This window comes from Lontra canadensis, unplaced genomic scaffold (assembly GCF_010015895.1).
Source record: "Lontra canadensis isolate GAN:19392208 unplaced genomic scaffold, GSC_riverotter_1.0 scaffold91, whole genome shotgun sequence".
Classification (NCBI taxonomy): Eukaryota; Metazoa; Chordata; class Mammalia; order Carnivora; family Mustelidae; genus Lontra; species Lontra canadensis.
The window spans coordinates 75,415-102,046 of record NW_022631085.1 but is presented as its reverse complement, the minus strand read 5'-3'; the positions used below and the strand labels follow the sequence as shown (position 1 = coordinate 102,046).

At 42.4% G+C, this 26,632-nt stretch overlaps 1 protein-coding gene across 1 annotated transcript; it reads left to right on the top strand.

Annotated features, from left to right (window-relative positions):
* Positions 1-19,553: 19,553 nt before the first annotated feature.
* LOC116854378 (ERI1 exoribonuclease 2-like) lies at positions 19,554-26,132 on the top strand. Its single transcript, XM_032836161.1, is given in 10 exon segments — positions 19,554-19,617; positions 19,702-19,785; positions 20,079-20,206; positions 21,140-21,296; positions 23,118-23,218; positions 23,712-23,793; positions 24,438-24,526; positions 24,732-24,879; positions 24,882-25,550; positions 25,553-26,132. Coding segments are annotated over 8 exon segments (1,752 nt in total). The 5' UTR covers positions 19,554-19,617; positions 19,702-19,785; positions 20,079-20,182; the 3' UTR covers positions 26,035-26,132.
* Positions 26,133-26,632: the final 500 nt, after the last annotated feature.

Here is a 26,632-nt window from a genome sequence, read left to right as displayed (position 1 = left end):
CTGGATCCCTTCTGGGTCAGTTTACACTGTCCTTTCAGTTTCACTCTCATCACGTGATCTTAAAAGTCCTGCATTAGGTCCTTGTCTTGTGCAGCATGAGACTTGGGCCCAGAATGTGGAGAGAAAAATGGAATTCTCTTCCTGCAGAAACAAGGAAAGTTTCTTTGTGGAAAGTGGGCTGGGGCTCCAGCAATACTGGGTCCCTTCATCTGGTGTACAACTGAGATCATTTGCTGCAGCCCAATCACTAAGAAGGCCAGGATATTTCCTGTCCACCTGATTTTCTTTTTCCTTTTTTTTTTTTTTAAGATTTTATATTTATCTATTTGACAGAGAGAGACACAGCAAGAGAGAGAGAACACAAGCAGGGGGAGTGGGAGAGGGAGAAGCAGGCTTCCCGCCAAACAGGGAGTCCAATGTGGGGCTCGATCCCAGGACCCTGGGATCATGACCTGAACCAAATACTTTTAAGCAGATACTTAATGACTGAGCCACCCTGGTGCCCCTCCACATGATTTTCTAGGTGTAACTCTCCCGGATCCCAACCAAAGCCCACAGTTTCACTAAGATTCATCTTTGCTGGCTGGACCAGAACTTGCTTGTTGCATTCCAACCTGTCCCCAAAAGGTTGCTTGTTCATTTACTTTGTATTCACTTGCCTGTTCCAGAATTCACTGATGTGTCCTGGGGAGATTGGCTCCCACTGCTAGGCTGGCTTTCTCCTAGGCTTCCTCCTTCTCCATCTGGTTTTCTTGTTTGTTCATGTGCTCTTTAGAAATTGGGTGCATTCCCTCAGAAGTCTGCTCTCTTGTCCAGTGTTTCCTTTTGTTTCTCAGGAGGAGATCGGGATGTTGGAGTCCCTCATTCATGTTGAAAAGCAAAACTGTTCCCTGACTTCCCTGGAGACTCAGCTTTGTGTTATTTCTTCCCACTCCAGGGGTAGGGGCCACTCTCTCTCACAGGCACCTGGGTTCTGTTCATTGGTAAGTTCTTCTTGAGGCAGGTCCACTGTCCCGACCACCTTTCCCTCTTCAACACCATATCCCTGAGCCACACATTGACTGCCACTCCAGAAGACATTTGCTTAAAGATACTTGAGAGACCAGAAACAGATGCTCATGTCCTTCTCTTTCTAGAGCTTTTGTCTCAGTTTCTAAGAGTCTTTCTGCCTGTGGTTCTTGACAAGTGTCCTGTTGAAACCTTGTGAATCAACACCATGAACAAAAGAGTCTGAGGGCAGCCCAGCAAACCAATCTTTCTAACATCGCCGTTTGCTGCCTTCACTATCCATGAACTTGGTCTTGCTTAAGGAGGTTGAGTCAATGGAGTTGACAGTTTTCCATCTGAAGTCTGTTCCCTGGAGATAACACGGTGAATATGTGACAGTTCACATGGATTATTTGAGGACATATTTTCGGCACTAAGATTGGCCTTTTCCTACACCAGGATCTTTCACAAGGGGCCAGGGTTTGTACTTCTAAAGCCTAGAGATGTGTGGGAGTGAGTTTCCATGCCAGTGAAGCTATATTCTGGAAGGTTCCTTCGGGCTGGCTGACTGTGTCGGGCACTGCCTTGGTGTGAGGATCAGGGCTCCCCCCAGTGTTTTGAGACTAGTGATGGGCACCTGCTTTATCCTAAGAGTGTAGCTGGTCAAGCTTGGCTTTTCACTTTGATTTGAAATGAGGCTTCACCATCTTAAATCAAAGACCAACTCTGAGAGGGCACAAAGTGCAATGTTATTTAGTGACATGGTGAATGAATTGAAGTAGAGAAGTATGAAGACAGTCCCGATGGCAGGGAACTTGGCAGCAGCCAGAGTTTGATTGTTCTTTAACCCTAAATGGGGCCTTCATTCACTTCCCTGTTGTGTTGTCGGTCTGTACTTTTAGTGGGGACATTGCAACATAGGCCATCAAGTGTGCTGGAAGGATAAAAGGCAGAAATTCGGCACCTTGGCTACTGGACAATGTATATACCTTTCCCATCTTAGGAAGCTAGAAGAGACACTTTATGAACTGAATGTAACCAGGAATGAGCTGTCAGCTCTCGAAGAAAATCTGAAAGTAACCAAAGAAGAAATGGACAAGTATAGGTAAGTTCAGACACTACATACTAGTGGCTCCTGAAAAACCTGTTCCCTTTGGATTTTTAATCTTTGTACATTTTTAGGACTCAATTAAGTAATATACACAAAAATTCAGAGGATGTATCCAGAGAGAATTAACAGACACAGAAAGATAATGAACTAAAAAATTATGTTACTATACACGTCCTGATCCCCAGCGTTGGCCTGACTCTGTGGAAACTGGCTCCACACCAGTGCCCCTGGGGTGGTGTCAGTTGTCCTAATCTTGAGGAAAGCAGTTTGTGCTAGGGTGAATCCTACCCATAAACATGGTAGTGCCATCTGACGGCGCTGGTCTTTGTAACCCTGGGAACCATGGCAAGGATAGAAGTTAAAGGAGAGTAGAGCTCCATGACAAAAGACACTTGTCCTGAGATTAACTGCGGGAAGGACTGAAAATGGGTAAGGAAATTATGTCAATTCTGAACCTGCAGGCGAAGAAAAACGATTAAGGAAAGCTGTAACAATAGCTTTGATCCTACTGTCCAATTATAGTCAGGTGAAAGTGTTTCCTGTGTCAGGATCAATTGTATGAGGGGACAGATAAGAGGAGGATGGCCACATGGGCAGATTGAAAATTACAGCCAGCGTTGGGTTTTGTGTGATGAAAACAATTGTCCCTCACAGACAGCAAGTGGAAGAAATGCAAAATCAGCAGCAAGAGGCTGAGCTCACCTACAATCACAAGGTAACCTGAGTTGTGTCCAACACACTGACCCCTTGGCGCCCCCTGCAGGTGATGGCAGTGGCCCTTAGAACCCTGAACATGGGCTTTTGGTGTGTTGGCTTTTTTCAGATCATAGTTCAGGAGAGGAATGCTGTGGCTAACGGGTAAGAGTTTTCCTTTTCCTCGTCTTTGTTTGGGGCACAGTCCGGCACAACTGAAGGTGGGTGTGTTTTTCTCCCGCAGATGAAGGTTTGGGATTGGGAGAGGATAGTGCAGCAGAGCAGGGAACACGCCTACCTGAAACACAGGTGTGAGAGTTTGACGTGCGTTTTTACGGTGTTTGGAGGGGTGACGGCTATGCTGTTTAGTGCCTAGGAGAGGACGTGGTGTTGTAATTCTTAGAGATGTCCATTCTTTTTCTGTGTTCAAGACTGTGCACCATGGAAGGGGAGATGCTGCGTGTGGGATCCATGTGGCACGGACCGATGCCGGGAAGGCCTGAGTTGCTGAAGCCTCTGTGGCAAGGTAGGGAGCACGATGTGAAATGCAGCAGCCTGATTTCTGCTATGAAACCACACGGTGTCCTTCCCCTTCCTGTGGGTGATCGCTGTGTGTCCTGGAGAGAATCACAAGCACTAAGGACTGCAGGTTGTCTGAAGGGTGACAGGAGGGCGCTTTCCTCATATGCCCCAAGGCAGCAGGACACTTGCCCCTGTGACAGGTGGAGCTCACGCCCCTCCACACCTTCCCCCCTGCCACCTCCTTCGGAAGAGCTGAATCTGAGCTTTATTGCTCAATCTGCCTATGTTTTCTTTGTTCGTGACTATACAACTGTCAAAGTCCGTTTCTTCCCTGAAATGTTTACTCACTGGCCAGTCATGCATGCTAGGTCCCATTTGTAGGCTGGACAAATGAACCATCCTTTGTGGCCTGAGAAGAGAACATGGGCTGTTCATGTTGGGGGTTTGTGGATGTTATCCACCCAAGGCTATTCTCACTTAGATGTTTAATCTATGAAGAAAAAGTGATTTGCCTGATGTGTGATGAGCACCCCAATTTTAGTGTTGATTTCCAGCCAGTTGTACCCCAACCTTTCCACACACGATGGATTACTTATGGAAACACTGGAAGCAGGGTCCTGGAGTGTCTCCCACAAGAGTCAGGTGACTGGTGTCTCTCTTAGCAAAGGAGTCACTTGAGTCACGTGGGAAACCCTCTGATAAGGGACCCGAGTGTGGGAAAGAGTGCAAGATGGGAGAGGAAGGCATGGAGGGTATGCAAACCACAGTAAACCTCTGACCTTTGATCCAGCACCTAGACCGGTTCCCAGGATGAACAGCAGCACTGGCCCTCAAAAGGACCCAGAGATGGCTATTGTAAGTGCTGTGGGCGTTTTTAGTTGTGTCCGTTTCTGAAATGTATTGCAGTGTGGACAGCACCCTGTCCGGGCCTTGTGGTGTTGCGTGTGTCCTGCAATCATCCCTTTCAGAGGGCACGCCGTTCACCCGGGAGCCTCCGGGCTGCTCTGTTAGAGATCCTCAATTTCCTGCTTCCTCCCAAAGCTGTAGATGCTTAGAGACACGTGATGGTAGGATGCTCACCTCGTGCGTGTGTGTGTGCGCGCGCATGTGTGTAAATAACTCAAGGAGGATGATGTCTCACTCCACAGTGAAGTAAGCTAGTCCGGCTGACTTTGTGGTTTGCTTTCCTGCGGGAGCAGGAGCATTTTTGGTTTTCAGGTCAGGAGACTAACCTGGGAGGATGTCTGCAGAGGTCCTCACAGATGGAAAAATGGGAAAAGCCAGGACTGCCTCACACTTGTGCCACGTGCTTTGGGCAGCTTGAGCGTTGGTGGAGAAGGTGAGTTGTGACCTCCTGTGCTTTCCAATTGTGCGGGCAAAGACATGAGCTGGAATCCCTCCAGTTGGCCCCTGGGTGAGATGATGGTGAACGCTGCCTGGTGCCAGGTGTGTCGTAGAAAACGTCCCCTGGAGCAGGAGCCCTGAAGAGGGAATCCCAGTGACTCCCAGCAGGGCCCACCCCTCACACGTGTTTCAGTTGTGCTCCCATGAGCGGGTTCTGATGGGGTCTGGTGGCTGTGCCAGCTCATACCTTCTCTCCCGACCCATCCTGGTAGCGTCACACATGCTCTCTAGACACACTGGTTTGCATTTGGGGATGTTCAATCGGCCCCTCAGTGGGCCGACCCTTTTCCAGTGCCCTTGTCAGACCACAAGTCCCTAATTCCTCAAGGGTCTTTGTCCATGGACAGAAACTGTAGAGAGTAGAGGACCCTTTGTCAGGAGGCGAGGCAGCATGAGGAGAGTCGGGGACTTACAAGCAAACGATTCCCCTCAAGTGGCTCAGAAACTTTGTGGAGAAAAGGCATTCAGTTTCGTCCCATTCTCTCTATTCTGACCTAACCAAAATCTTCTCCGGGGGCTGAGGAGGAAAGATGAAGTGTTGTCCTGGATGCCGATGCCCCTGTGTCTGGAATGTGCTGCTTTACTAGTTTTCAGTGATCCTTTTTCATCTTTAAGACACCACTTCTTGCTGGTGAACGTGGGCAGACATGGGCAGTGATGTTTGGTGACAGGCTATTCCTGTAATAGCCATTGCCTTCTCCCCCCTCTTTATACTGGCACCAGCTGGGAGGGGTATGTAAGTTTTGTAGCATGATGCAGCTCTCCTGGAATGTGGCGTTGGAGAAGGAGCCGGGTGCTGAGAGCTCTTTGTTTTGGTTTGTTTGCTTGGTGTTGCAACTTTTGTCTGTTTTACTAAAATATTTTCTTGTCTCTTCTGCAGGTCGGTAGTGGTGTGAGAGAGTTTCCTCAATGGCCAGGGCCCCTCCGTATGCCCTACCACAGGGGGCGGAATGTACCAGGCTTTCCTCCTCCTCCTCCACACTGGGGGACATGGGGGCCTCAGCCACACCTCGTTCCTCCACCACATGGTGAGATGATCTGAATTGATGTGAGTCATAAAACATATTCATAGTTTAGCCACTTCTGTCAGTGGAGAGGATGGAGAGGTGGTGCCACAAGGCTTTGCAATGCAAAGATAAGCCCGAGTGAGCACATGGTAACATTCCTCCACTTTGTGTGGGCGTCCATCTCATGGACTGTCTGGTTCACCACACAGAACTGGGCACCATGTGTCTGGCATGGAGAAGAAAGGTGACATTTTGCATAGGACAGACATAGAAGCATTGCCCAGGTGTACTGCACAGACATGCTGTTTTGGGCTCTGGGCTGGATGAAGCACAACCTTCACATCACTCTGTGTGGAGGCCCCAGTTGTCCAGCGTTATAGATTAGTTCTGGAAACATCTGTTCCTGGGCTCTGGGCTGGATGAAGCACAACCTTCATATCACTCTGTGTGGAGGCCCCAGTTGTCCAGCGTTATAGATTAGTTCTGGAAACATCTGTTCCAGAGTGGTCGTATCTGGGAGGGTAAGGGACTATTCCCTCCTTTATCCACAATGGTCAGGGGAGTCCTGTGAGAAACAGGAAGGACCCTCCAGAGGGAGAGCATGGAATAGGCTGGGGCAGGGGGAGTGGGTTGGCTTGAATCCTGCATGGTCATCGCCAGTCTGAATCCACCTCCGTCCCTTCTAGGGCTTCCTTCCCATTCAGAAGCCTGTGGAGCTCAAGGGGACAATAGCAGCACCGTGCCCAAGAAGGTCCCAGAAGAGAACCAAGTAAGTACAGGGGTGTTTTCAGTTGTACCCATTTCTGGAGTCCTGTTCCTCTCTGGGCAGCACAGTGTCCTGACCTGTGTGTGTTGGGTATATCCTGGGGTCCGTGTGTGGTGTCGTTTCCCAGTCAAAGTGGCAAGTCTTCGTGCGGAGCTTACAGGTGTCTCTGTTTCCAGATCATCACCGTGCAGTTGTGTCAGTGGAGCAAAGGCAGAGTTTGTGCTCAGGGCTTGACATTCAAGGGGAAACCGGGCTGGGGGCGCTTTTAAGATTCTGAAGTTCCTCAGGACACACATGTGTGTGCTGGCTATTTGCACACACTGAGCACGGGCAGGTGCCATTGTTGGGAAGGAAGTGTCTCTGTTGCACAATGGCAGACATCTGTCTCTTACCGTCGTGCATGTCCAGCATCTGCCTTTGTTGTTCTGGGAGGGATGAAACACCTTTCACTTCATCTGCGGCGTGTAGGGTTTGAGCTGTCATTTCATTAGTTTAATAAAGGCCTGACACAGGGCTGTGGTCCCTTCATGGATCATTAGGGTAGGGGTCTGCCCTTGTCCTTTGCAGTCTGGAAACTTGTGGGAAACGCTCTTGTCCAGTCAGGGAGGTGAGAACAAGAAACAGTGGCAGATGCTGGAGGCAGGTGTAGAGGGTTCGTTGAAATGTTGCTCAGTCACTTCCAGGGGGAGAAGCTTCTGTCTTTTCTATGGCATGAGTCAGATACAGATGCTGGAGCATCCTCCACAAGGACCAGTGGTGCTGCCCTCTGGCCTCTCATGTCATGGCGGAGTGAAGGCTGCTAAGGACATGGTAAGTTTCTTCTGGTTGTTCTGTAGATACAATTGATGGACCTTGTCTTCCAGTCATACTGAGGGCGTTGGCAGGTCCCTTGTGGTGGCAGGGAGCTGCCCTTCTCCGAAAGCTGGGCACAGCAGGTGGGCGCATGCACATGGTACAGAGACGACGCTCTGCGCTCTGGGGGGTGGGGATGAGGCCTGCTCTTAATGTGAGGAATTGAGGGTGTGTGTCTGAGAGAAGGGAGGGACTCACTGATGAAAGGACACAGACGATGTGTTCCGTATAAGGGAAGAACAAGAGATGTATCCAGAAGGAAGGGAGGGAGCCCCAATCACACAGAAACTGGAGGTTGTGGATGCTGAGAAGGCTGGAGGTGCTCAGGGAGAGGCTGGTCTTCTCTCAGGAGGGTGAGGCCGTTCCTGGCAGGCCAGCAGCTTGAGAGTGAGTGCGAGGACACCGTGCGGTCCACACCAACACACAGATAACAACCTGGCAGCATGTGTTCACGCACACAGTGTGGATCATGCCATTATTTGTCTCAGAATGTCGTTTTTGCCGTGAAGCCATTCACTCATAGTCTATGAAGAACATTGTTTCCCTGAATTTCTGAAGGTTCTGAGCCATGTGAAAGACTGTTATGGAGATTTGGGAAATTTAACATGGTCTCTGGGGATTCTTGTCTGGCCGAGTTTATGTTCCCCAGTGAGAAAAACTGAACACGGGACTAAGGTCAGCAGAGGGGCTGCCTTGGCCTCAACCAGAGTCAGACTGTTAGCGGGGGAGTCAGGGTTGACCAGGAGCCACCCTAGCGGCTCTGTCTCTGTCTCAAAAAGAAAAAAAAAAATAGTAATAATTGGCAAAGGACTTGGGCCCTGTCCATTCATTGTTCTCACTATTTAAATGAAAATAGCTCCATGCCCATGAGCTTCCAAAAAATGTTCATTTAAGTCCACAAAATACACTAAGAGTGTAACACCTCAGCCCAGATAGTGGCAATTCTCATTTGAAAGACAAGGCAAAGAGCCCCCCTTTTTCTATTAATTTTCAGGTCCTAGCCACAATGAAGTAAAAGATAGTTAAGAGAATGGGTACAATCAGAGATGTATACGTGAGATGTGAAGACAATTATTTTCTATTACGTATAGACTCACAGAGGCAGCCACACACACAAGTGTTCATCCAAGGCCTCAGATACACTATGGGAGGCAAAGAGCATTTGGGAAAACATAAGGTCCCAGTGTACTAACCCAAATCCTTTTGCCTTACAAGCTAATCATTTTGTAGTCTGAAGACTTCCTTGACCTCCAGCAGCCAGGCTCCAATGAGTTTCTATTTAGTAAAGATATGAATGTTTTCTGCCTGATGGTCTGAATGCTTTCCATGCCCATCCTTTCCCCTGTGCTTGGTCTCTCCTGGTATCCCCCCAATAAACCATTCACAGTTCTGTCTCTGTGTCAGCGTCTGCCTTCAGGAGGACCTACAGTCCCTCTCCGAGGGCACAGGGTGAAGCCTTCAGACACAGATAACACCCTGACAGCAGTGGTTGTGACGGAGCATAGAGCAAAATTACCCTTCATGGTACCTCTACTGCAAGGGACCCCAGGAATCCTTCTGGGGAGGGGGCCCAGCTTGAATTTAGATCCTCTGGTGTTTGTATTAACTCTGGTGACAGATCCTCTTGAGCACATGACACCTGCTAGTTTGGGGGCGGGGAGTGATCAGCAAGACAGGTGCCTGTCCCCAGGCAGTGGTCTGCTGGGACAGTGAGCAGAGAATGAAGTGTCTGGAGAGGCCCTGAGAGCCTGGTGAGGAGGCCCTGCATTAATCCGGGTTTTGTGCAGTGGTTTCACCTTACCAGCTGCCCCCCAACCACAGGGGGGCCTTGAGGGGAGCTGGTGGTGGCAGTGTTCTTGGTAAGACCCATGATGCCCCACAATCCTCCCACAGTTTCCCTGTTGAGGGATGGGCAGTGCAGAGGTCACTGACAGGAGATCCATCCCTTCCTCAGCAGCAAGCGGAGTCGGGTATATGCTTCTGTCACCTTTTAGGCCCTTTTTGCCAATCCCTTCTGCCACAGAGCTGCTGGATCCTGAAAAGCCCTCCTTCTTCCCAGGTCATGGACGCAGCCATCCTCCAGCAGCTTTGGGGTCATGGCTGGGCCACCAAAGTATCAAGTTCAGTCTGTCCACATGCTGCCCAGGAGCAGCTGGTAACTGCACTGTGGCAGTCAGGGTCGCCTGAGCAGCCTTTGTAAATGGGATTGTCACGCCCTGTGACAGGGCAGGAGAGAGGGGCAGTCAGGAGAGATGGTTCCCTCTGGTGTCCCTGGACAGAGCTGCACAGAGCGGGAGTCCTGAGGGCCTGTGGAGTGATAAAGAGACTGTCAGGGTGAGACACTGAGTGAGTGGTGGGGGGATTGGGCCAGTGTTAGCAAGGGAGAGAAAGTAAGGAGACAGGGTAGAGAGAAGCAGAGACAAAGAAGAATTTCAAAGATGAAAAGAGGATGCTGGCCTAGGTGTGTGGAGGTGGAGCATGGACCGAGGTGGAGGAGGTCTAGGTAGGGGCTCTGAGCTCTCACCTAACCAGATGGTTCCTGGGACATGAATATTGGCTATATGGTTCCTGCTCTTTATTCTCCCCAGGTACTTATCCATTTTTTCTTTAAAAACAAAACAAAACAAAAACAAAAACAAAAAACTGCTCTTCTGTTTAAGGTGGTTAGAATTGACCTTTGTTGTTTGCAAGTATAAACTTGACTGATAAACCCACAGCATATCCATAATGTCTTTTAGAATGAGCAACTCATCAAACTAGAGTCACAACCATACCTTCCACCATCTTGGATAGATCTCCTGTTGTTTGCTTCTTTTGCAGTCCAATGATATCAGCTAGAAAATTAGATGATGGTGGTGGCAAGCGGAATTTCTGTAAGTACATACCAAGTTTTTATAAAAATGCTTGAAAGCAGTTAAAATATTGTCAAAGACTTGCACTTTTATTGTCAGCTGAGTACTAAGAAACGTTTGGACCTTAACTATTTGTATTAGAAAATGAGGACTGTCTCCTTAATGTGTAAAGGTGACTAGGTAATAATAATGATTAAAAAAAGTGGCTAAGTAAGTGAAGCCACCTTTATCCCACTCACAGATATTTTCTTTGGTTCTGATTACACGCCGGAAACAAAAACAAGCATTACACAAATGTGTAACTTAGAAAAGGAAAGTCCCTTATATTTTTCAAAGCACTTCTGTATCTATTACTTTAGTGGACGGCTTGCCGGGTAGTTAGGAGAGATGACACAGCAAAGCTGAAAGGTTGAGATCTCTAGCCTTAGGCTCACCTGTGCTGAAATTCCAGCTCCACCACTTCTAGCTATAACCTGGAAAAGTTATTCAGTTTCCTTACATATAGAAGATATTTTTATCTCTCACAGAAGTACTTTAAGAATTAAAGATGATACACGCAGAATGATTGATGTAGGTCCTAGCATGTATGTAGCCTTTGATAAATGAAAGCAAAAAAGAAAATGGAGACCCAAAGAGATTAGGACTCACCAACTCAAATCCCTCAGAGGTAAATGGATGAAACAGTCCAGTAAAGACTGGAGGTGGCTATGGGAAGGAAAACAGGGAGCACATGCCTCTTCTAAAGATGACAGCTGCTATTCAGCTCCAGATACTGTTCTAAGGATGTCCAATTTTGTGATGTTGTCAGGAGGCCAAAAAACACAGACTTACATAGAGTATATAATTTTTAAAAACATCATAGCCCAAATAAAATAGGAATAATCAGCCTGGGAACTATATATAGATTGTAATCTGGTAATAAATATTTTGCCTAAATTATCAAAGAAAATCAGAGGCAAACCTAATCTCAACAGGAGATCTCTGAATCTTAATCTTTCTTGCTTTCTACAACCTCTACTGCTTGTTCAGTAAGGTTGCCCAAGAGCATAGTTTGAGATGTGCACTAGTCTCCGGATGAGAGGACTCAACTCAGGCCCTAATACAAAGTTTTCTTAACTTACATGTCTGAATGCCTTTCGGAGAAATCCAAACTCCAAGTAGAACCTGTATAACTGTAGCTGGCTCATTCCCTGCAGTACAAAAACCACCACGTTGTTCAGGTGGTTTTGGTGAAAAAGCTGGCACCAGCTGTTGAAAAATCAAACCAGTAGAGCTAAAGGTGATACCATCAAGTCAGCTATAGACATATAAAAGGGAAGTGTGGAAAAAAAAGTAGTGAACAACAGTTAATGAAATTTACCATTACTCAATGACTGCCCAGCAAAGAACAGCTACTACTGTACAGAATTCAAATAAAGATTTCTTGAGAAGGGCGCCTGGGTGGCTCAGTGGGTTAAGCCTCTGCCTTCGGCTCAGGTCATGATACAGAGGTCCTGGGATCGAGCCCCGCATCAGGCTCTCTGCTCAGCCGGGAGCCTGCTTCCCTCTCTCTCTCTCTATGCCTGCCTCTCTGCCTACTTGTGATCTCTCTGTGTCAAATAAATAAGTAAAAATCTTTAAAAAAAAAAAAAGATTTCTTGAGATAATTGTTTATTGCATTAAATCAATTAGGATAACAAGGGAAACACAATGTATTCAAATTTAAAATCCTATTACAATTTGTTTTAAATTGGAAATAAACTCATTTTACAAAGGCATATCCTCAAAATCCCTAGCTGCTGAGTCCTTCCTAAGCTAATAATCACATGACTAGCTTTAAGAAAGCCAGTTTCAGATAAATTGACAGACTACTGGTAATATTTGTTAATGGAGAAGATGGCTTTTGAGTTATCTAGTCAATCTCCCTCAGATAGGTGTGTCTGAAAAACTGAAAAGTTTAAATTTTTATTGGTACATATACAAAAGCAATTTTCTTTAGACATTTAACAGTGGCATTGAAGATATCAGAATAATAACATTGTCTTTGTTTCTTAATGTGAAAGGAACAAAAAAGATTAACTGGGATTCTTAATCCATGATCATGGTATTTCAATTGGGTCTCCACTAGGGGTTACAAACCAAAATACCTTTAAATGGTGTTGGGAAAGATCACTGAAATGACATGACTGACTGCTGATATGTCAGGTGGCCCCGGCACCTGAAGGCTCCTCACCCCTTCTCCTCTGTCCTTGGAATGTGGGTTCTGCTTATCCTTCCTGATCCCAGAGGCTGCTCCAAGGACACAGCCTTGAGACAGTGATGTGGTGTTGAAAATACCTGCATGGTTCATAGGACTGAACCCAGTTAAGGCCTCTACATACACTTTAAGATTTGGCAGGGATCCATTTGTCTTCCTCCTGCCACAGACAAGCCTTATATGCAAGTTCCCTTGGTTTATTAAAACTGCCACTTAGCAACCTGGCGCAGCCTGCCTCTTTCTTCAGTCTCTCCCTACCCTCCAAGTAAGTGTGCTGGGTATCAGTTTATACCCAGGAAGCTCCCAAGAGGGTTGCAAACCAAAAAGCAGCCAGACAGATAATGTAAATAAGGGAAACAGGCCTTATTTACCAGTAAGTGGTACACTAAAGTATACATGCCCCATCTATAAGGGGAAGGCTACTATTCAGCTTTGACAAATTGTTGCCATTTGGGAATAGAGGGACAATTGCCAGATCTTAAGAATTTTTTGAAGAGATAAATTATCTGGATTTTAATAAAGGAATTCCCAAATTAAATGCTGGCAACTCCTGCAAAGAAAAAATGTAGGGGGAGCCTGGGTGACTCAGTTGGTTAGGCATCCAACTCTTGATTTCAGCTCAGATCATGATTTCAGGGTTATGAGACTGAGCCCCACCCCCACTCATGCCCCCGTGTTGGGAATCCTCACTCAGCAGGGAGTCTGCTCCTCTCCCTCTTCCGCTGTCCCTCCCCCGCACACATGCTCCCTCTCGATCTCTCTAAAATAAATAAATCTTAAAAAAAGATCAGGACTGTGGGTGCCTGGGTGGCTCAGTTGGTTAAGCATCTGCCTTCAGCTCAGGGCATGATCTCTGAGTCTTGGGATCAAACCCCTCAGCAGGCTTCCTGCTCAGCAAGGAGTCTGTTTCTTTCTCTCTTGCCCCTCCCACCATTCATTCTCTAATAGATAAACAAAATATTAAAAAAAAAATTAGGACTATTGAGAACAGGATCATAGCAAAGCAAATTATATGCAAATATAAGCAGGGATCTAATTAATTGGAAATGAAGGTCTAAAACAACAACCTGTGATATAACATTATTAATATAATATTTAATAAACATTGGTAAGAAACCTTACTACAGATACTTGGTTACTTGCTAGGGATAACAGAATGAATGAAACATGATTCATGCTCTCCAGTTCATTCTACTAAGATAAAAGAAATACAGAAATAGGTAATTCCAATACAAAGTGGGTAAGTGCTATTATAAAAGTATAGGAGTAAAGAGGCTAACTGCCTTGGGGACTAGAGAGTTTGGGGGATAGCTTCACTGATATTGAAACTGGGGTTGTCTTGAAAAGGGGGAACATTGTGTCTAAACACATAATTTTGTTTGGCTGGAAACAAGATGGCGTGTTGCGGAGCAGTAGAGATCTGCAAGTAGAGAAAAGAGGAAGTCAGGTCATAGATCAATGGGGTCTAAGCTAAGGAATCTGACATTATTCTGGGGAAACAGGGAGTTCACTAAAGCTCCTCCCTCCTAAAAAAAGGCCCTAATTCTTTATCTCTATATTATACTGCCCCTACAGAATTAGAGTATACATTCTGTTTGGAAATGAACTTTGCAACCCTCCCATCCCCCCAAAATCAGTAAATATCTTTTCATATCAGTTAAATGTAACAAACACCAATTTTAATAGTCCATTCTCTAAATTTATCTCAACACTTACAACATATATGAAAAAATTCCCTATTGATGACACTTTTTAAAAAAAATTATAAACAGTATCATAAGCATCCTTTCAAACATTCCTATGTACCTGGATAAATTCTCCAGTAAGTTCCTGGTCAAAATAAGCACCTATAGTTGACCCTTGAACAACACAGGTTTAAACTGTGCAGACCCACTTATATGTAGCTCATTTCTGGTAAATATAGTATAGTACTGTAAATGTATTCTCTTTTTTTTTTCTAAGATTATTTATTTATTTGACAGAGAGAGAGAAGAGAGTGAGAGAGGGAATACAAGCAGGGGGACTGGGAGAGGGAGAAACAGGCTTGCTGCTGAGCAGGGAACCCGATGCAGGTCTTGATCCCAGGACGCTGGGATCATTACCTGAGCTGAAGGCAGACGCCTAATGACTGAGCCACCCAGGTGCCCCAAATGTATTCTCTTCTTTGTGCTTTTCTTAATAACATTTTCTCTGGCTTACTTTATTGTAAGAATACAGTATATAATACATGTAATTTACAAAGTATGTGTTAACCACCTGTTTATGTTATCAGTAAGGTTTTTGGTGTACTGGTTACCTGTATTATTGGTAAGGTTTCTGACTTTAAGTAGTTAAGTTTCTGGGGACTCAAAAGTTACACATGGATTTTGGCCTGCACAGGGCAGGGAGGGTAGATGGTGGTTTGGCACCCCAGTCCCCCATGTTTTTCAAGGGTCAACTATTTAATTGTGACAAGTACTATTAATTTTTGAAAGAATATGCCAATTTATATTTACTAATCAAAACTATGAGATTGATAAAGTGAGACTAAGTGAGGTAGGTAGGGTCTATGTGGCAGTGAGTAAATATGGTTGCCAAGTATGAGAGTCTGAGCCTGAGTGGGGGAAGGAGAGAAGCTATAGAGGAGAGAGCTAGGGCTAAGGGTAGGAACCCACGGCATACACGCACAAGGATGGCTCATTGTGGGGTGTCAAAACCTGAGCGGTGGGCAGTGGACAGCAGTGAGGGCTGGTATCAGATACCAGAAAGTATGTAAGGAAAGGAGGGCATCAATACTGAGGGACAACAGTGGCCTGTCACAAGATTCAGAGCCTGAATAGGGTGAGGGTGTCCACGTATGTGAAGGATAGCAGCCTGTCACGGTAGTGACAGGAGCATTCACACAGGAGGGTGGCCTGGCATATGGTGCAGGACGACAGAGCCCAAGCAAGGTGAAGAGGGTGTGGGAGTGTGGGGCAGTGGCACCATGGAGAACAGGTCAAATATATTGAAGGTAATGACAGATGTCTCACTGAATAGAGAAGGAAATTATAAACATGAAGAGAGAAAGCAAGAATGAACCTTGTGGAAACACATTGCAAGTAGAGATTTTAGTATGTATGGATAGAAAAATATTTAAATGTAAACATGTATGTGTGTGTATATAGGTATACAGATATATAAATATATATTTCCTAGCTTTCTTTTGGGGGTATTGACATCCCAATAGCACTGAGCGCATCTAGTACCCAGAACCTTGAGTTTCTAAATGTCATTCTCTACTAAAAAGAACCAAGCATCCCCCCAAAAAATTACTGATTCCAGCGCTGGGGCAGGAAAAGCACAGATGAGCCTGGAACACCTTTTTGTAGCAAAAAAGTAAGGAAATGCTCAAAGAATTATGAGGTCATGTGCAAAGGACACAGAAGCTAGCTTAATGTTCAAATATGGGATATTCTGAACATCAAAATAAATATAGTAATGGATTATAACTTATTGAATGAAATAGGCAATGAGTTCATACTAATAAAAAAACGAATTAAAAGTTTAACAAGGAAGCATCTCTCCATAGAATTAGAGAAAAAGAAAACAAGAATGGGACAAATAAAACCATGTACAACCTAACAAAATACAAGAGAAAGAATGTCACTTCTGTGATATTCCTGCCAAACATGTATAACCTGAAATTAATCAATGAGAAACAAACCTAACTTGAGGGACATTCTACAGAATAACTGGTACAGGATTTTTCAAGAGTAGTAAGGCCATAGATGTCAATGAAAAGACTAAAGAATTGTAGGGATCGAAGAAGACAAGACAACTAAATGTAACACATGGTTCTAGACTGGATTTTATTGCTAAAAAGGGTATTACTGGAACAACTGAGGAAATTGAATGGGGTCTGAAGATAAGATGATAGCAATATATCCATGTTATTATTATTTTTTTTAAATTTTGATGGTTGCATTGTGGTTACGCAGCACTATTTACAGAAAACACATACTAAAACATGGGTGGGTGGTCATAGAGCATTGTCAGCAATCACTTTCAAATGCTGTTCGGGGTTGTTTTGTGTACTGTTTTTGCAACATTTCTGTAAGTTTGAGATTGTTTCAAAATAAAAGAGTGATGAGATGGTCTGTCTCCTTATACTTTTCACCATATTAACCTTTAAAAAGTTGTTTTGCCAATTTGATAGGCAAAAAAAGAATCCCTTTTAAATAAAAAAAATTTTTTTCAAAGCACTATTTCCCATTTTACATCCTACAGGTATCCCCAGCTTTCTGAAAGCTTGTGTCTTGCCACTTCCCTTTTACAAGAGACCTATTAGCTCTGTGCCTTTCTTCGCTTTTATCTTCAGCATTTGTTTCACAACAAGCCAATTATAAAAGCATCGCACCTCAAGCAAAGTGGCACAGCCAAGCTCCTTCCCCAAGAACTACACTTAGCATGAAGCCCCCATAGCTCTGAATTGTGTCTGTGAACATCTGCACTTTATCTTGATTCTGTGCATCAGTTAGCAAAATCTGTCTTGAGATATGAGAAAACCTAACACAGGTTATTCTGGGGAGTCGGGAAACGCTTCCAATCCCCATCACCTCCCCCGCCCCCCAGCATAAATCAATAAATGCTTCTTTGCGTTACCCCATTTCAGCTCAGAATTTCACAGGACCGCTCTACTTTCCTATAGTGGGGGAAACTGTGTATAATTTCTATTTATTGTCTGTCTTCGGTCTCTTTACACTGGAACGAAGTAGTAACCTCTTTATTCACTGACGTTCCTCAACTGCCTAGGGCAGTGCCCAGCACGAGAGACAACAGAAACCTGGTAACTGAAGGGATGGACCACGTCTATTTAATTCTCAATACACCGCAGGGATGCTCATCAGCCTTATTATTCCCTTACTGGCGTGGCATGTAAACTGCATGAGGGCCGGGAATTTGGGGTTCGTGCACTGGGATATCCCCTGAACTGGGATATATACAGAAGATACAATAAAGCATCTGTTGAGTGAACATTCTTTTTGGGTCCCAAGCACCACACCGGTTTTAAAGAGCCATTATCAGCCCTGAGGTAGGTGGTATTAACATTATCGTTCCCATTTTACGGACTGGAAAGCAGGATTCCGAAAGGACAGTGGGTGGATGAGGCTAACCCTCAGCCTCCAGGGCAGGCAGGGCCCGGAAGGCGGCTGGGGCGAGGGCTTGCCCCTCCTAACCTCCCCGGGCTCCCACTTGGGCTCCTGGTTACTCACCTTGGCCTCAGGCTGCCTCTCCTCCAGATCCCGACGGGCTCTCATCGCCTCAGCCGCCCCGACCAGCATGTTCGGGCCCTCCTTCTCTTCCTGCCCTTCTTGGGGTGCCCCCCGCTCCTCTCCCTCCCGGGATCCACTCGATATGGTTCCCCAACGGCGCAAACGCGCCTCCGCCCGTTGAAAAAGAGGGAAAAAGTTGCTGCCAAGACGACTTCTCTGCAAAAACAAAAAAAAAAAAAACAAAAAAAAAACCAAACAAACACTCCCCGCGCCCCCGAGCTCCGAAAACACCGAAGAGAAGCCGGGCACACAGCCGAAGCCGCAGCCGCCCCCGCCGCCTCAGTCGCAGCCAAAGCAGGCGACGCCACAGCCTTCTCAGACGCGCCCGGCGTTTGAACGGACCGGAAGTGGTAGTTTAACGACTTCCGGCAGTTGGGCACAGAGGAGTCAGGAGTGTGGGGAATGGCAACCCAGAAGCTTGCGCGTTCGCGAGGGGTTTCTGGGCTGAGGGTGGCTCCTGGTCGAGTGCTGGCGCCCGCAGCCCGCCTGGGAAGTGCGCATACGCCGTGTCAGCCTTCATTCTCTGCAGCCCAGGCGTCTCCCACCTGCACTCTCTGCCCCGGACTGAAAGGTCTCTGCTTGGATCTCGGTCTCGAGGCTCTCAGGCCGCCCTCTGCGCGAGGGTGGAAGAACCGGGGTTCGGACCTTGTGGCCTTGACACTGTCAGCCCATTCTAGGCCTCTGGAAACAAACTGGACGTGACAGCGCCTGGTAGGCCGTTCGGAGCGAGGTCTCAGGCAGCCCCCCTTCACCCGTCAAGCTGTTCACGCTACCGCTTCCTAGTGATCCGTTTAAGTCGTATTGTGATTTATTGTAGCCTTCTCCCTGATTCCTGGTCACGCTGTACACATTTCTGATTTCCAAAGAGCTGTTATACTGTAGTGGTAAATAGCATGGGCTTCAGAGTTGGTCGATTCTGCTTTCACATACCAAATCTGTGTTCTTTGGCGAATTACTGAATCCGTTTTCTCATCCAAAAAATAGAGGTAGCAACAACTCCTACAGTTCTTGACGATTAAGTGAGATCACTAGAGCTCAGTGCTTGCTATGTAGGAAGAAATTAGATAAATGTTCGCAGTTATTCCCAACTCTTTCCATTTCCCATCACAGGTCTTAAACAAACAAACAAACAACAACAACAACAACAAAAAAACGACAACAGGAAGTGTCTGCCTAGTTAAGCTCGACCTGTTCCTCGAAGTAGTTGTCTTACTTAACACCTAAGGAAGCTCATCCCTTTCTGTGAATTCAAGTGTTCCCTTTGTGGATCCTTTGTCGTGTATTACCTTATAGTAGTTTACCATGGATGTCTACTTTCTTTACCCAGCTGTAATTTTGAGCTCCTGGAAGACTGGATCTTCACTATCTCCTCAGAACTGGTCTGTGCACATAGCAAGGACTTGAAAAATGAAAAGGCAGAAATAAGCTTTTCAATGCATCTTTACCTCTGCAATCATTCACGTTCCTCAGTATTTACTGTCAAATAAAGAAAGCAGAAGGAATTACTCTTAAGTTTGCAAATATGAACTTTGAGGCTCATGCAGGTAAAATGACTATTAAAATTTAATGACTGTTAAAATCAAAAGAGATTTTGGCAGTCAGTATAAGAACCAAGGTCTTCTGTACCCCTGGGGCCAATAACACTTTATATGTTTATAAAAATAATTAAAAAAAAAACAGAAGGTTGTCTGCTCTCAAAGTTGTTCAATTTCCAGTCACTCGCATTAATACATTAATAATGAGGCTTATAACATTAGTTTGCTAGCATATTCAAACAGGAGTGTGAATGCTTTTGTTGAACATAGTTGGTTGTTCTACATTATAGGCAGCTTGGATTAATTAGAAAAAAGTCAGTTGCACCAGCAAATGGAAATCTAGGAAGAAGCAAATCCAGTAAGTATTGTGCTTCATTTTTTACATTTTGTATCCTTGCACTTTTAACACTGATAAACCATAAGGACATCCTTTGTTTTGCAGAGCAGTTGTTTGACTACTTAATTGTCATTGATTTTGAGTCAACATGTTGGAATGATGGGAAATGCCATCAGAGCCAAGAAATAAGTAAGTCTGGACTGCCAGTGGCCAAAGCTAGCCAAGAGGAGTCACTGTAATAGATATAAAGTAGTTAACAATTAGTTTAAAGGAAATAAGATACCCTATGAATTGGTAGTTTACTTGTCTTTGGTACAATTTTATTATAACTATTATATCACACTGCTTTGGTCATTTTAATATGCTGTTACTGAAATAGTGACTAATAATGCTATATGATGGTTAAATATGTTTAATTTAGAGTGATGACAGCACTAATTTAATAATTATGTATTCAAGTGTCAATTGAATTTTTCATGTAGTTGAATTTCCAGCAGTAGTGCTGAACACATCAACTGGGGAGATTGAATCTGAGTTCCATGCTTATGTTCAGCCTCAAGAACACCCAATTCTTTCTGAATTTTGCATGGAACTGACAGGCATAAAACAGGTATGCCCTTCTCTTTTTTCCCTACCTCTCTTCTCACCCTGCCCCCCCCAAAAAAACAAGAAAGTATGATGCAAATATTAAAATTCAGAAATCAGGGGCACGTGGGTGGCTCAGCTGCCTGAGTGGCTGGCTCTTGATTTCAGCTCAAGTCATGATTTAGAGGTCCTGGGATCGAACCCCGCATCGGGCTCCAACTTCAGTGGGGAGTCTGCTTTAAGAGTCTCTCTCCCTCTCCTCACCCTGCACATGCTCTTGTCTCCCTCTCTCTCTAAAACTAAATAAATCCTTAAAAAGATAAATAAATAAAATTCAGAAATCAATTTTTAAAAGAAAATAAAAAGTATATACCATTTGAAATTAGATTTATGTACTGTTAGAAATAATGTTCCCTCCAGAACTCTGTTGGAGTCTTCTTTAAAAATTAGATAGAATAGTGTTGTAAAAATGAATATCAAACTTATTTCATGGAAATTAAATTAATTTCATGGAAATCAGTCAGGATTTAATTACTATGTTTCTGTGTGATTTTAGGTAGAGCAGCCTAATTTTTCTTATCTTGCGGAGTTCTAATCATTATATTATCTCTCTTCCATGTGTTTTAGCATCTTTTTCTAAATTCTGGCAGTCAGAAGCTTTTTTTTTTTTAAGATTTTATTAATTTGCGAGAGACAGAGAGAGAGAGAGAGAGAGAGAGAATGAGTTGGGGGGAGGGGCAAAGGGAGAACCAGGGGAGCAAGGAGCCCAATGTGGGACTTGATCCCAGGACCCTGGATTATGACCAGTGCCGAAGGCAGATGCTTAACCAACTGAGCCACCCAGGTGCCCAGAACCTCTTCTTTTTTACATGCCTCTATATGCTTAATTTTGTGCTAATGATGTATTCAATAATTATGAAATTCGATTGTTACATTCAGATTTTGTGACTTTACTCAGGCTCAAGTAGATGAAGGAGTCCCTCTGAGGATTTGCTTATCTCAATTCTGTAAATGGGTCCAGAAGATTCAGCAACAGAAGAAAATTATTTTTGCTACTGGGATTTCAGATCCGCCTAATTCCGAAGTAAAATTATGTGCATTTGTTACTTGGTCAGGTAAAAAAACAAGTTCTATCTATCAAGCATAAATGAGTGGGATAACCACTGTGAATTTTTTATCTGTAGTAAGAATTGTACTTGTTAACCTCTTAGGCCTTGAAAAGAAATCTCAGTGCCTAACAGATGTTAACCAAGGAAAATAAATTTATTCATATTTTTCAAATTTTGCCATCCTGGGATACTTTAAAATTTTTTAAGACTTAACCCTAAGAATTTTTCTAGATTGTACCTCTTTGTTCTTCTGCTCCAGGCAAAGATGATTTAGTGAAAACTCTTATGCTACTTTCTACAACCTTGAATTAAAGAGAGTCTTCATTCCACTCACATCCTTTGCTTATACTTTCATATTGGGAAAAAATGGGCCATTTAAGTAGATCTTTTGTGTGCCTATGATACAGCATTGCAATTAATAGTCGTTGATAGCAAGGCTGTGCCATTGTTAGTCATATTTTTGGTTTTTTAGGTTTCTATAAGATGTCTGGTTTCTCATTTACATTAGTATTTTCTAGAATGTTGAAAGCAGATAACCTTCTCCAGGCCTTGTAACTTGATACCTTACTCTTCTTTCTGAGATCCTCAGTGTGTTTAATGGGTGTTTAAGGAATCATTTTGAGACTTAGTTACCAACCTTATTTCTTAAGAGTAAATTATGTAAGGGCACCTGGGTGGCTCAGTGGGTTAAAGCCTCTGCCTTCGGCTCAGGTCATGATCCCAGGGTCCTGGGATCGAGCCCCGCATCGGGCTCTCTGCTCAGCGGGGAGCCTGCTTCCTCCTCTCTCTCTCTGCCTGCCTCTCTGCCTACTTGTGATCTCTGTCTGTCAAATAAATAAATAAAATCTTAAAAAAAAAGAGTAAATTATGTAAAGTGAATAATTATTAGATATTAACAGCAATTAAATCCTGTTTCATTTTTATATAGTATATTGTTATAGTCTATACAGTATAGTTTATATTCTTTATATAGTACATATTATACTTTGGTATGTAGTATGTAATGATAGTATACTATATACTCATAAAATGTATATAAATTTGTATATATATAAATGTGTCATTTTTAAAATTTAATTTATTTTTTAAAGATTTTATTTATTAAAAAAATAAAAAATAAAAATTAAAAATTTAAAAAAAGATTTTATTTATTTATTTGACAGAGATCACAAGTAGGCAGAGAGGCAGGCAGAGAGAGGAAGGGAAGCAGGCTTCCTGCTGAGCAGAAAGCCTGATGCAGGGCTCCATCCCACTGGGATCATGACCTGAGTGGAAGGCAGAGGCTTTAGCCCACTGAGCCACCCAGGCGCCCCTAAATGTGTCATTTATATAAATATTATATTATATGTGTTATTTCTTTCTAAATCTTACATAATATTTCAAACTTTTATTTATAAATGATTTATATTTATATATTTATATTATATATTTTATATTATATTATTTGTATATTATATGCTATATATTTATATTATAAATATATATCATTATATTATATATTATATATGTGTTATAATATATTATAATATATATTATTTATCTATATAATTATATTCATATTTTATATATAAATATAATTCATTTTATTTATTTATTATATTTTTATTCTTATTTATTTATTTATTATTATTTATTCTTATTTATTTAATATTATATTTTTATTATTTATTTATTCTTATTATTATATTATTTATTTTATTATTATATTATTATTTATTTATTATATTTATATTATATATTATATATTTATAGTATTAAATTTATATTTATAAATATAAAAACTGCTGGCATCATTGAATTTGTTCTGTTTTAATATACTTAATGCAGACTGGGACCTGGGGGTTTGCCTGGAGTGTGAGTGTAAAAGAAAACAGTTGATAAAACCCATGTTCTTAAATTCTTGGATTGATCTCAGAGTAACTTACAAGGTAAGGGTCAAAAATGGGGGCATGGTCCTTCTATGGAAAAATGATTAAACTTCATCCCATGCACGGGTATAGGTTACTATAAATAAATATTTTTTTAAACTTTAAACTTTCACATAAATACATTTTTTTAAAGGTTTTATTTATTTATTTGACAGACAGAGATCACAAGTAGACAGAGAGGCAGGCAGAGAGAGAGGGGGAAGCAGGCTCCTTCCCCACTGAGCAGAGAGCCCGATGCGGGGCTCGATCCCAGGACCCTGGGATCATGACCTGAGCCGAAGGCAGAGGCTTTAACACACTGAGCCACCCAGGCACCCCCATAAATACATTTCTTAAAGAATGTAAAAATGACAACAAAATAAGCATATTCCAAATCTAATAGAATGAAAAATTATGAAAAGTAAGTGGTTAATACATAGTCTTTCTTTTTTTTTTAATACATAGTTTTTCTAATAGTAACTTTTTTTGGATATGTTTCTTTTTATTCGGTTAGATTTTCTATAGAAGAAAACCAAAAGGACTGAGTGGTGCCCTGCAGGAAGTGGGAATAGAATTCTTAGGACGAGAACATTCTGGTTAGTATAAATTGAAAGTAATTTTATTATGTAAGTTTTCTTATTTCTATAGTCTTTCATATGAATCTCGTATTGTTGGTGATGTCATTCAATTTTATTATGTAAGTTTTCTTATTTCTATAGTCTTTCATATAAATCTTGTATTTTTGGTGATGTCATTAATAAGGAGTATCGTTTCAGGCTAAAGAAGTTCCTAGTCTATACAATTCAAAGATGTCTAACTTTCAAATTATACTACCATAACGTAGTATAAGATAAAGATTGCCATCTAGTGACTTTCTGGTTGCTAAAAAGAATGAGAATTCGCTAAATCAGATGGAGATTAAACAAACGCCCAAATTAGTGAATTAGTGAAAAAACTGAGTAAGACCGTTAGATTACTCACAAAGCATGGTCCCTACAGAATGTTGCTTGCATTTTTTTTGAACTGTAATACATTTTTATCTCCTCTGTAAATGTGGGAGATCTTGTCTTTTGTTGGTAAGCTTGCCACAGCATTTGCTAGTCCAATTTATCATAATTAAAATTAGTAGATGATCATAAAACTAATAGTATGTTCCAATGTTAATTATGATTTCTTATTTTTGCTATATTTCTTTACACTGTTACTATTAAATTCAGTGTTTGTTATCTATTTTCCTCAGGGTTGGATGATTCTCGGAATACTGCCCTGCTTGCTTGGAAAATGATCGGAGATGGTTGCTTAATGAAAATTACAAGGTCCTTGAACAAGGTTAGTGGTGTCTTGCCTCTTTATCCTGTCATCTCAAACTCCAGAAGTAATCGTAGATTCATTGAAATATAGATATCATGTGTGGAATCCTTGATAAATCATCAAATGATGACATTTTTCTTTTTTGTCAAATCATATAATGTGTACTAAAGAGATTATGAATGTATAGTTTCTAAAGCTATTGGATTTGTCTGTGGAATCATAGGTTCCTACTAAGAAGAATTCCAGCGTTTTCACCAGAAATTTGAATACGAATCAAGTTGAAGAAAGGTCAGCCTGCAACAGTAGCATTCAGGGTCTGAGCATATATGATAGGGAGCCTAAAAATACAGTAAATTCTCATGAAAAAGTTCAAAGAGGTCAGTTGGTGTAAATTCTCCTATAAAGGTACAGCAAGATCAGTTCCAACTAAAAAGCAGTGTAAAAGCAGGTCTTCATAATGCCAAAAGCTATTTATCTCTTTTTAATACAAAGTCCTCTACTTCTGTGGAGCAGTTGCCGTCTGCCAGCTTGAATACACCTATGCAGAAGCACATAAGAAACAAACACCTTGCATTTAGTACCAAATCTAAGTCTTCAGCAATTGGTTCAGAATTGGTACTTATATCAACTACCATTTCATCTGTTGATCAGGTTTCTGATACGGAAATGAGTTCTGCTCTTGATTGTTTACCTGTGTTGGCTGATTGGGAGGATGTAGCTTTACTGCCAGCATCTCAGCCTGAGCAAAGTATAGATTGTATACCTTCCATTAGTGACTCAAACTTAGATACTTCATTTAATTCTATAGAAAGATTAATGGTTTTAAAAGAAGGCACAGAAGAAACCCCTCAAAAATCTGGGACCTCTAAGTCTGTCGTATATAAGAGTCCGCATATTACTATTTATCATGTGGAAGAAGCCAAAGATCCAGATTCAGATGTTTCTTACTTTAAATTACCTGAATGCAAATCAAGTAGCTTCAACAGTATTAATGCCACTATGTCTCATCCTTCAGTTTTGGGGAAATACCCCCACCTTTTAGGTGTACTAAAAGGAATCTATCCAGTCCTCTGTCTTTCCCACCAGCAAAAAAACAGACCCTCACTGTTCATGAAGAAAAACCTACATCATCTGATGGCTCCCCAGTGAGAAATTGTTCCCGGAAGGTCCTCCCCTCTATCTTAGCTTCTACAGTTAACCTACAAGAGCCTTGGAAGAGTGGGAGAATGACACCTCCTTTATGCAAGTGTGGCCGAAGATCTAAGAGACTTGTTGTTTCTAATAATGGACCAAACCATGGAAAAGTCTTCTATTGTTGTCCAGTTGGGAAATACCAAGAAAACAGAAAGTGTTGTGGTTATTTCAAATGGGAACAAACACTTCAAAAGGAAAGAGCCAACAGCAGAGTTCTGTCTCATTCTCCAAGGGGACTCACTTTTAGTTCCCCAGAAGTAAGCCATATATGTAACAGAAATGTAAATTTTTCTAAAAATTCATTGAGACTCAGACCTTCAATGAGGAATTGATAAACTTTTTCTACATTTAAACTATGTTTTTACTTTAATTTGACTTTTTGTATGATAAAGAGAAAAAAGTATATAGGGCTACAAGTTATGGGGACTTAGCATATCGAGTTCTATAGACTATCTTGGGGCTATTATACACACACACACACATACATACATACACACACACACTGTAAATAGAGAAAAAAATCAATTTCACAGTCTTCTAATTTCATCAGTTATCTAACATGTGTCTTCCGTTCATGTATGAATCCTGATTGTTCCTTGAATTTCCAAACATCATGAGTATTCTGATAATAGTTGTACACTGTTTTATTTTTATATATTAACACTTGCCAAATTCATCATACTTTTTTGAAGAACCACAAATTAAATATTTTGTATACTATATTTGATTAGATACAAGCAACAGTAGTATGATGTTCTTCTTTTAGTTAGACCCTGAAATGAATTTAAACTATTTTTAAGTTACTTGAATAAAAATGCGACTAATAAAAATCCCTAGCCTGTTTTCAGGTAGATACTTAGGCTTTGAGAATTATGATTATCTTCTAACTGATATTTTTAGTTTTCTAAAAACTTTTATAATAAGTTGTTT